We start from the raw sequence: 11,216 nt of genomic DNA, 5'->3' as shown, positions 1-11,216 counted from the left end.
TAGATGATATTAACAGGTATCTTCCCCTGAAATGATAATTTCTGTTAATTGCATATTTTTTTTTTGACAAAAGGCTATGCGATGAATAGGAATCCACTTCAGTGGGTTTGCAATTCTTGAAGTATTCAAATTAAAACTTAATTATCGCAGGACGTATAAGAAATAAAGATATTATTGAATAAATCTATGTTCCTCATATTGTATTTTAACCCACCTATGTATGTACGTGTACATTTATTTCAAAATAGAAAGAATATTAACTGAAAAAAGTCTCTAAACAGTCTTATAATTGTCAGTCATTGAATGAATTCATGAATGAATGATTGGTGGTTTTTAACGACCTTGAATACGAATACAGGCCTGTCACGGTCGATGTTAGTAGTTTAGTAGAACCAACTGGTGTTGGTGGCGGAGCCCAGCCTTCGGGATACATGTACCTGACCGAAGAACTCGGTCAGAGTATGTCCTACTAGCGGCTGGGCTGCTGTGCTGACGCTCTGGCCTACTCCCAGACCCCACGTAGGTCCGAGAGCGTTTCCCCACTCTAACTGTTAGGGAGTACGTCAACGTGTAGAGTGAATGAATTCATTGCAAGGTGTTACTTCTTGTATTGACTACATGTGTATAAAGGCAAAGCAATGCAAACGCAATTTGAGGTGTTTATTAATTTTTTTCATGTTCCCTCATTACACAACAAAGGCATATTCACAACATTCATAAATAATTAATTTAGAAACTATTCTCAACGTGTCTGTAAATAGCCGTTTGGAGTTGTGAACGCTATTCGCACACTATCCCCCCTGTAAGTACTAAATAAATAGCCATGGATAAAAACACTGCCTCCCCGAATATTTCTGGAAAAAACTTGTCCATTTATTAAAATCTTCATTTTTCTTATACGTTGATTTCTTAAATTCTATCGCTCCATTACTGACATACAAAAATACCAGTTTTATTTATCGTAAATATCGATATGCTGTATGCGTGATTGAAGGAGAAACCTCTCTCAAAGAGAGGAAAAAAAGTCGCAGACGGCAACGAAGTACAATGTATATGCAATATGTAGTGATCAGTACTTTCGAAACTTATATGCATCATGCACAACTTGTAGGTACAATAAAATTCAGCATGAAGAAAATTTGTTTCCTCGCCAAAGTAAAAAAGACTCACAGATGGTTCCTAGTAACAGTTGATTGTCTCAAAACTAAACAAAAGAGATTGAATCAACTTCTAAACTGAAGAGGCTGTGACTGTCATGTTAAAATTGTGGATACTGAGAAGCATGGACATGTATCTTATCCCAAAATGCCGACTATCGGTGTCAATCATTTCAAGTAATGTCAATATGATCAGAACTATGCCCGACCGACTTTCCAATATTTTGGCCGCTGTTATACTCATAACAGACAAGGAAAAAAAAACAAACAAGAAAAGCCCTTCCCGTGCCGTATACCAAATAGTACAGAGTAATAAACCGTAAATATGTTTCTTGTGCATTTTTGTCTATTTACTTTCTGCTTTTGTCTGCTATAGATCCCCTTGCATACATGTACATATGCGCGGAAAGAAAAATGTCAGACAATGGAGCAGTGGTAATAAAAGTCTTTTCATTTTATAAATAAATGCACTTGGTCCAAAGTTATAAAGGAGAAAGACATTTTTTTCAAAACAATTGCGCCCTCATCATCGTTATGTTTGCAATTTCCTTAAATATTTTTACCGTGAAGTCAAAAGTATTGCTTAATCAAAGTCCTAGAAATGCTCCTCTTTCTGCTCTTGAAAAAAAGTAAAATGACCAATGACAACTAAGATTATTTCAAAGTGCGTGTCTTTCTATCACATGTAGTACATCTTGATGTTTCATTATTGAACAACCAAGACGATTGGCTAACATGTTGTTTGAATCAGTCCTATAAAAAGAAAGCTCGATCCTGTAATTTGTTAAGAGCTAAATTTCAAGAATAAGATGTTACCAGCGTTAATAACCTCTATTATATATAAATCCAATTAGTGGATTGAGATTCATTTTTCTAACTGTCATATGAATGAACATGATAGGCGACCAGTCAAAGCGAGAAACGGAGAGGGACCGGAATCATAGGTGAAATATCCCCCAGTACTATGAAGTCAAACTTGACATACGATACCAGAGTGTCTCCATGAAGTCAAATAAGCCTATACTGGCCCCATATAAACATTCCACGCCGAACTTCATGCCAAAGAATATCCAGTTGAGACGCAGAATAGAATCCCTTGACAATGTGCCTTCGATGTCATTACTGAGAACTTATCACCGGCCTTTTTTCAAGGCCATCTAGATATTTGAAAAATATTCTTAAGTTGATGTTCGAAATAAAATTTTAAAAAGGAAAATACTGACATTGAAAGATGCTGCTATACTTGTTTAATTACTACATGTTTGTATTGCACAGTGAAAATTTATTTTACGTGTCATGCGCGCCGTATCAATTCCTTAGCGGCAATACAAATATTTCCCTGGGGTGATACGGCACATGCTTCAAATTTTGTGGTGTTATATAGGTTAAGAGTTACATATTGTATGTCTTCGCCATATCAACCGTCAATTCATATCAATCCTAAGACCCCTGACAGACGGTATTATTTACTGTCCGGCTTAGTTCTTACTGTCCTGTTCGGAAATCGCTTTGACCATGGAAGTATATTATATATATAGATATGTTCTTCATCAGCTAGAAGCCTAAGCCTCTTTGACATTGTTCTTGTCCTAGTTATCTCAAAATCAGAATTGTTTTCCATTACAGCATGCAATAGATTTTGATTTTAATTCCTAATCGGACACTGGGCAGTATAAAGCATTATTTATTTCGAATATGGACTCCCATTATTGATCATATTACCTTATCCCAGCACCCCAACCTAGGGGCGAATTCAGGCGGGGGCGTGGCGGGCGCCCCCCCCCAAAAAAATGCAAGGTATGGGTTGTCAGGGGTAGATTTAGGCAGTTTTAGGTTGAAACTTTAATTTCTCGCTAATCTTACCACAAAAGATATCTACATTGCACCCACTCTACAAGAATATTTCAAAAGTTTAACCTAAAAAAATGTTTCGACTCGCTCCGCTCGGCGAAATTTTAACTGCACCCCCTTAATCTAAAATCCTGGATCCGCCATTCCAACCTGGTCACAAGATGTTTCGAACTTCTACTTGAATCAACCGATGATAAATACATTATATTTGGATGATCTCTTTAATCTTATATTATACTTCGTGTTTTATTTATGTACATGTTAATCTACAAATGTATATGTCCGATATACGAGAAAAAAACTCTTTACTGAAATTAATTGCATGTTCAGGGTAGAATAATTTTTTACATATCATTAAATGTCCTGATCTGACACATGTTGTCAATAATCGTTCTCAAAATGTCAACACAGGACACTAATCTCTACAGTAGAGTAGACGTTTACGTTGTAAATATACTAATGTACATTCAATGCTGGTAAGCATCATGCAGAGGTCAAAGTAAAATCCGAAAAGATTTTATTAAAAAAAATATATGACAGCGCTAGGTAAAATGACCAAGGCAACGGATTTACATTTAAATAGTTAGTAAAATCGAATGTATTTGTCACTGGTCTAGGGTCAATCGTCCTGTGTCAGAGTTCAAAAGGTGTGATTACAGTTTATGTGTGTATACATATACAAACAAAGTACAAAATGTATAAAGCATCATTGGTGATGATTAGAGCGTTACGTGTGCACATATTGTAGTGAACGTGCCAAATAATAATAATACATGTATTGTAATCGTTAATTTACTTTTCTTGCTCTGTGTCATAGTATTTTGTTATTATGCATAAACTAAAGGGACACGCTTATCGGTATGTAGAAGAAAATGTTGAAAAGTTAAATGATCTAAGTCAGGAGTTATGGAAAAATCCAGAATTAGCGTTTCAGGAGCATAATGCACACGATATGCTTACTAAAATTCTGGAAGAAAATGGATTCAATGTTATAAGGAGATATAAATTAGATACAGCATTCCGTGCAGAGTTTGGTGATGGTAAACCCCACATTGCTGTCCTCTGTGAGTATGACGCTCTTCCAAATATAGGTCATGCATGTGGACATAACTTGATATCTGAAGTAGGAATTGCCACTGGATTAGCAGTTAAAGCGACACTAGAGGCATCCGAAAAGAAATTGGGCAAGGTATTTTTATTAACAGCTGTGTAACGTATGTATGCTTATTCTTGAATACCGTATTGACCATGTAAAATGGCACTGTATTAACAGTCGACATTTACTATAGTACATGTATTTGTAGGTTGGAATTCTTGTTAACCATAAGCAATTGCTTAAAATATATATGTGTGCAATAAACAAACGTGATGAGTTGGTTAGATCAGATTAAGAGGACTATCATGAAAATTATGTTTTTTTGATAGTACGTTATTGCAAAATAAACCCTTATAGGTTAGGCAAATAAACATAACATACAACACATTTGAAACAAATTACTGCGATTCTAAAGTAATTATGGCATATACATTTCAAAAGAGATTATTACAAACATGTATGCATTTGACCATTATGGACTGATTTTTGCAACTCCAAAGATTGTTTACAAAATCAACAATAATGGGCATTACATCCATATAAGAATTGGCTGTGATAAAAATTTTGTCTTTTGAAAAATAACATAAATTTTCCATGTGCATATTGTTTATTGCGCGAAGTGCAATAAGCAAAATATGCAAAAATATGGAAAAGTTTAAAACATATTTTTATCTTTTCACATGACAAAAGTAGCTCTGAATTTAACTGAAAAGGGGCGTGTCAATATTTTTTTATTCATTGGATATAACAAAATTATTTTAACCAATCAGATGACAATATTTATCTCAAATTAATTTATATTAATTTAGTGCTAGGGTCGGATGCTAGTACACCGGCCCTCGAGGTTTCAAATATTTAGTTTTCAAATTTAATTGATTCTAGCTGTCAATAATTGGATGTCCGGGTGAGGAGGGGAAATGTGGCAAGTCATACCTTGTTGATGCTGGCGTGTTTGATGACGTAGATGTCGCTATGATGGCCCATCCATCCCAGTTTACACTGCCTAAGCCCCTAATGGTAGCCATGACACCGTAAGTATACCAAGCCACTGATGGTAACCACTACGCATTTCACATTTACACTCAATAACCAAATTCTAATACATTAGGTTTCCCTGATGTGAGGTTCAAATAAGCAAATCCAGTTTTCACTCGATAATATAATTTGTACATGTAGGCTCGAGTTATTGCGTGAAATACTAGTATTGGGAAATACTATCCTGAGTAGGAAAAAAATATTTCAGGAGCTTATTAGTGCAATACTACGAGCAATAATATCCCAAAATATCATACCTTTAAAATTAATTTATTTATTTTTGTTTATTTCTTAAATATAACTACCGGTCCATATAACGTCATATGGACCTGTAGGATATTGTGTGGACCGCCTCGCTTTCAAAGTATAAACGTGAGGTCAATATTGGAATTTATTGCACAGTTTCTTTTGGTCAGTTTTTGTACTGAATATAATAGTGCTCTACAATAAAACAATATTCTTATTATGTTAATGAGTTGTATTGTTTCTTCAGTGTTACGATACGTTTTACCGGGAAGTCAGCACACGCAGGCTCATTTCCTTGGGATGGCATAAATGCCTTGGATGCTGCTGTTTCATTTTACAACAACATTTCTTGTATGAGGCAACAATTTAAACCAACGTGGAGAATAATGGGTAAAATAGAAAATAATTATGTATTATGCTAGTGTTGGAGACACGTGTACAAGTGAATTAGTTGTCATTGGAAAAACAAGTGTCGTCGAATCCCCTGCAATTACGAGGCTGTCCATGTAAAAATCAGGCAGATCCGGTATGATTTGGGTCGCACATGATTAAATTTATTCTACTGAATTTTTTTTGTTCCAGTGTAATGTATATATCATAATAATTATGTATGTCAAAAAGGACGAAGTTTGTTTTAAATCGACATTGGATGGCTCGGATATTGTTTTTTTAATTTCCCTAACAAGGCAACAAAATTTTGCTTAAATTAAAGAGTTGATCCCTTTTTTCTCTCTACCAAGGACGATGATTGTGATTTACCGTCTATATACTGGATTCCTAAACTACAAACAACGTTTCATAGCTGAAAATGCAAAATGTACCATCAAACCTCTTTCAACTTTTAACTTCTATACTCACAACTGTCAAAGAGGGTCTGCAGTCCTACCACAACACTTGTTACTCCCGTAGTGGTATTAATTCAATGTGGATCCTAAACAATTCGAAAGATCTTTTGAAGACAATCAGTTCAAGACTATTATCTGAATATAATAGCATTAAAACCTATCATCTTTCAACACTGTATACTTCTATTCACCATACTCTGTTAAAATTCCGACTTAAAACATTATACATCGTTCTTTTTCCAATAAATATGGTGCACTTAAATACAAATATATGTTCTTAGTAGAGATTCCTCATACTTTGTAAGAAATAATTCCAAATCATCTTCCAAATATACAGAGGAAGATGTTGACAAAATGCTGGAATTTTGTATTTTTTTAAATATCGTTTGACTAGATCCTTTAATCTCAGTTTCGGCTATATAGATGACGTATTATCTTTAAACAATCCTAATTTCGCGGATTTGATACATCGCATCTACCCCAAAGAACTTGAGATAAAGGATACTGCAGACACTGTAAAATCAGCCTCATATCTTGACCTACACTTAGAAATCGATGGTAAAGGAAAACTATTGACCAAACTTTACGACAAACGTGATGACTTTTCATTCAGAATTGTCAACTTTCCTTTCATCTGTGGCAACATCCCGTCAGCACCTGCGTATGGAGTGTTCATATCACAACTCATACGTTATGCCAGAGCTTGCCGAAACTACGCAGACTATTTGTATCGCGCTAGAACTGCTACAAGATTGAAGTCATCACTACAGAAGTTTTATGGTCGTCATCGTGAACTCGTGGATCGTTATGGTATATCCACCTGCACCATGAAAACTGATTTATTCAACGGTTCATAGTTTTCCTTTCCTCGTTTGTCTACCCCAGACGACTTTTTATGAGCAACTCGGTGGGTGTTTCTAGAAAAGCAGAGGACGCTTACCCTACCGGTGCACCTGGTCCTTGCTCCCAGTTTTCATTGGAGTCTGAGTTGCTCATTTACTTACGTTACTTTGCCTGTATGATTTTAGTTACTTTATGTTCTTTGTTGTGTATGTCTGTTTTCCATGTTTGGTCTTCGTCGCTGGATTGCATTCTTTTGATTACCGCTATAACCTTGGTTCCCTTGATTACTCTTAAATAAATTTCAATGATTCCTATGTAATTTATCCCTCTACAATCGTAGCAGTTAACCAAAAACCCAACGTTCAATTTTTAGAAAGGATGCATTGTGATATGAAATAAGTGAATTTTTTGTTAAAACAATATTTGTCATGTAACACCCAATGCCTGGTCTTTGCTTGGACACCCTTTTAACCATTAGTCTGTTATACAGATTTATCTGGGAGAGGGATATATTAATGATTTGGTACCGGAATTAGATAGATTTTCCCACTGACGTCTGTACAGTAAACCTTTGTCTTAATTTATTTTTTTAATACAACAATTCTTCCCCCCCTTTTATTTATGTAGCACTACAACGGCATGTATTTGTCGCAAAACTTAGAAGAGATTCAAACTTTGTGAAAAATTTGGTTCGTTTAATTATGGTTATTTTTTTTTTTGTATTCTCATTTGTTTTAAACTCATCAAATATACTTCCCAGAAGCACATTCCATTTATACTTCAACTGATTGCCTAAAATGTTTGTACAAGATAAAATGGAATACGCACTCACTAAATCTATATTAATAGGAACGAGTATGCTTAAGGTATAATATTGTAATCAATCTAATAACTGCACTTATTATTGAATATAATTTACTGGACGTTTATTACCAGGTGTATTCAGAAAGGCCGGTGATATTCCAAATATTATACCGAACGAAACAGAATTAGAATACTTTATCTATACTCCTACTGACGAAGAACTAGTCGCTGCCAGGGGAAAGGTTGTTCAGTGTATTAAAGGCGCTGCCGTGTCTTCTGGTTGTGAGGTAAATTTCAATTTCAATTTGTTTTCGAGGCTGATGTTCCGACAGATTATTGTTATCTATCGTACATCTCATCTGGAACAAATCATTTCACAAATAGGCACAACAAACTGATACTAACTTAAAAGAATGCAGTATTGTATATACAAAATATCTTAAAATGAGATGTCACTTGTATGCTGTATTCATAAGTATCACGTGGATCTATAGAGTATATAAGTCTCGTCACGTGACTCCGTTATTTCATGAGAATGTGTCCTCGTATACCATTCAAATGCATGGAGATTCGTCATTAACATGGCATTGAGTTTGACAAAATATCTTTTTTGTGTAAAGATACTGAATATTAACGAAAAATAAATAGTTCTACTGAATAAAAATTTTAAGAAAACCATAAAATAAACATTTTGCATTGTGATGTAACGTTTCGATTTCGCGGAAGTATAAAGATTTCAATACGGTCTACATCGGAAATTCCAGAAGGGAAACTGAAACTAGACCGAGATTTACAAACCCTATTGAGGGAAAACCTTAAATACACTTTCCAAACCACACGCGTTTATCGTAGGAGTAAAATCCGACTGCATGAGCATAATCAAACCGTATCTGTCCTTATTTGCATTTTTCTACTTAATGAGTATGATCCGACTGCATGAGTAAATATAGAAGTAAAACTACAATTACTAAAATAACTTAACCACTTCTTTTCTTGTTTCTTTCTACTTAAACCAGGTTACATACAAATTTGCGGATCATTTTTATTCATCACTAAAATCAAACAGCACGATGGCAAAAGTGTTTGAGGACAACGCAGTATCAATAGGAATTCACATCAATAAAGAACCGGAAATAGTGAACAAGTACGGCGGATGTACCGACATGGGAAATGTTTCAAACGTTGTCCCAAGTATCCATCCAAAGTTTTATATTGGAACGAGAATTTGCAATCATAATGAAGGATTTACAACGGCATCAGGTATTTTGTTTTCATTTTTTAAAACACATAATTATGTATATGTACTTTCAATCGGTACACACTCAGGGAATTAAGCTTTTGGCTTAGATTGATTGATTGATTATAAAGTGTAACATAATATGGCAGATTTTATATTTACATGCATATCGGGGAAAGAACGATTAACAAATCAAACAGACCCAAACGAGTATAACGTCATTGAACCCTCTTGTCCGCCAAGACGTAGTTGGGATTTTTTTAAGCAAATCTTATTTGATCATTTATTACAATATCATTTAATTTAACAGTTTATGAGCTGTAAATCCATTCGGAAAATTTCACAATACAGGCGCATATTCAGGCGGGGAGCGCCCCTTAAAAATTATTTATTTTTGCAAGAAATCGTGATTTTCAAAAATTTTACAACTTATAAATTGTTTTGCTTCTCTTCGCTCGGTATTTTATTCCATTATCGCCCCTGTATTCTGAGATCCTGGATCCGCCCCTGCATTAGGCAGTCTGTGTATTGATAGTATAACAAAACATTTTTTTCGATGATATCGCTCACTCCAGTGTTACAATTTCTTTAATTTATGCACAGGGGCTTGCTCTCACTATCAAATATGTAGCCAGATTACGCCCCCACTATCAAATATGCATCCAGGCTAGTAAACTAGTCAGCTGCATATTTGATAATGGGAGCAAGCCCCTATGATTTATGTTCGATCTATGTTGGCTTTTGCCTTGCTTTTACCTTAAGAATAATTAATTTTCAGGTGATGCGGTGGCTCAGCCATATACATTAGCTATGGCCAAAGCTTTAGCTATGACAGCAATTGATGTAATGACAAAACCAGATCTTTTGTCTGACATTAAAGAAGAGTTTAACAAAAGAAAAGCTAAAGAAAAAACATCAAATCAAGTGTGAAAAATACTTGCTCATCTATAAAAAAAAGTTATCTGCATCTGATGCGAATGTAATTTCGAATAGATAATACACTGGACAGACCAATTGGAAAATCACTGGATATTTTTATGAATCTCGAAGATTTATAAAAATCGGACAGGAGATCACACTAATAGAAAAAAATCAATCTCCCTATTGGAAGGGATTTCTAGTAATAATCTGAAAACGTGAAAATTTCCCATTTTTGCACGATTCAAGTCGATCTCATAACTCGAAAACGTAAAATTAAAAAGAGATATAACGATCAAATTGGAACTCTGGTCAATAGAAATTACCAAAATTTCGTCAAAAATAGTAGGTGAAAGCTTTTTTGTAGAATGTGAAGCGTTTACGACGGACGGACGAACAGTAATTCGCCCCGTCTAGAAAGACGGGCGTACATTGTGTAAATACAATGACGTTGTTTCGAAGACTTCGGCTTTGTTTTTATGAGGTTAGATACGTTACTCAGCTGGAGATGTGCACAGACCATACTTATTTCGTGTAGACATACATTGTAACACTTCCAGATAGGGGAAGGTTGAGCGCTCGCAAACATGTTCAACCCCGCAACATACTTGATCTACCTGTCCCAGGTCAGGAACATGTAGTCCAGTGGTTGTCGTTGTTTTTTATTTATGTTTATGTTATTCGTTTTATGTTTTTCTACAGATAAGGTCGATTTTCGTCTTTTATGCATTGTTTCATTTCATTTATTTTTGGCCTTTACAGTTTGCTTTATGGTGAGTTTCACCCTTTATTGAAGGCCGTGTGGTGGTGACCTGTAGAAGTTTTATTGTTCGTTGCTTGGTTCTGGTGGATGACTGTTCCATTGGCAATCATACCACATCTCCTATTTTTTATGTATCTCGAATAAAGGCATGTCATATGCTATTCTGTGTACAAAACACATATGATTATGAGAGATGACGCATATCGGACAAAAAAACAAAATATTCGAGTTAAAATTTAAACAAGATACCAAGCTTAAGGCTTCTCGTGTATACGCGTCACCGGCTTCCATGCCGTTCGGAAGGCCTTGTACATGTACGTGTAATGATACATTGTACAATTGTGAATCCATATAAAGTCGTCGCGTGACTCTCAAGAGGATATGTATGTCGAAATTCAGATTGTAACAGGTACAGCAATAT

At 35.1% G+C, this 11,216-nt stretch overlaps 1 protein-coding gene across 1 annotated transcript; it reads left to right on the top strand.

The window, feature by feature from the left end:
* Positions 1-3,682: 3,682 nt before the first annotated feature.
* On the top strand, positions 3,683-10,757 carry LOC148613564 (peptidase M20 domain-containing protein 2-like). Its single transcript, XM_088586947.1, has 6 exons — positions 3,683-4,197; positions 4,987-5,135; positions 5,633-5,775; positions 8,010-8,164; positions 8,894-9,137; positions 9,893-10,757. The coding sequence occupies exons 1-6, from the start codon at positions 3,838-3,840 to the stop codon at positions 10,042-10,044; spliced, it is 1,203 nt and encodes a 400-aa protein (XP_088443073.1). The 5' UTR covers positions 3,683-3,837; the 3' UTR covers positions 10,045-10,757.
* Positions 10,758-11,216: the final 459 nt, after the last annotated feature.

Source organism: Perna viridis, chromosome 6 (assembly GCF_037379345.1).
Source record: "Perna viridis isolate PV_CMFRI_1.1 ecotype Kerala chromosome 6, ASM3737934v1, whole genome shotgun sequence".
NCBI lineage: Eukaryota > Metazoa > Mollusca > Bivalvia > Mytilida > Mytilidae > Perna > Perna viridis.
The sequence above is the reverse complement of the archived record's forward strand: the minus strand, read 5'-3'. Positions and strand labels throughout refer to the sequence as shown.

What these genes read in the sequence shown, in the direction of transcription:
- LOC148613564 (XM_088586947.1), top strand. Translation starts at nt 3,838, where the DNA reads ATGCATAAACTAAAGGGACACGCTTATCGGTATGTAGAAGAAAATGTT. An exon ending in CCGAAAAGAAATTGGGCAAG is followed by an intron (nt 4,198 to 4,986) that starts GTATTTTTATTA and finishes AATTGATTCTAG; the next exon opens with CTGTCAATAATTGGATGTCC. An exon ending in AGGATTTACAACGGCATCAG is followed by an intron (nt 9,138 to 9,892) that starts GTATTTTGTTTT and finishes ATTAATTTTCAG; the next exon opens with GTGATGCGGTGGCTCAGCCA.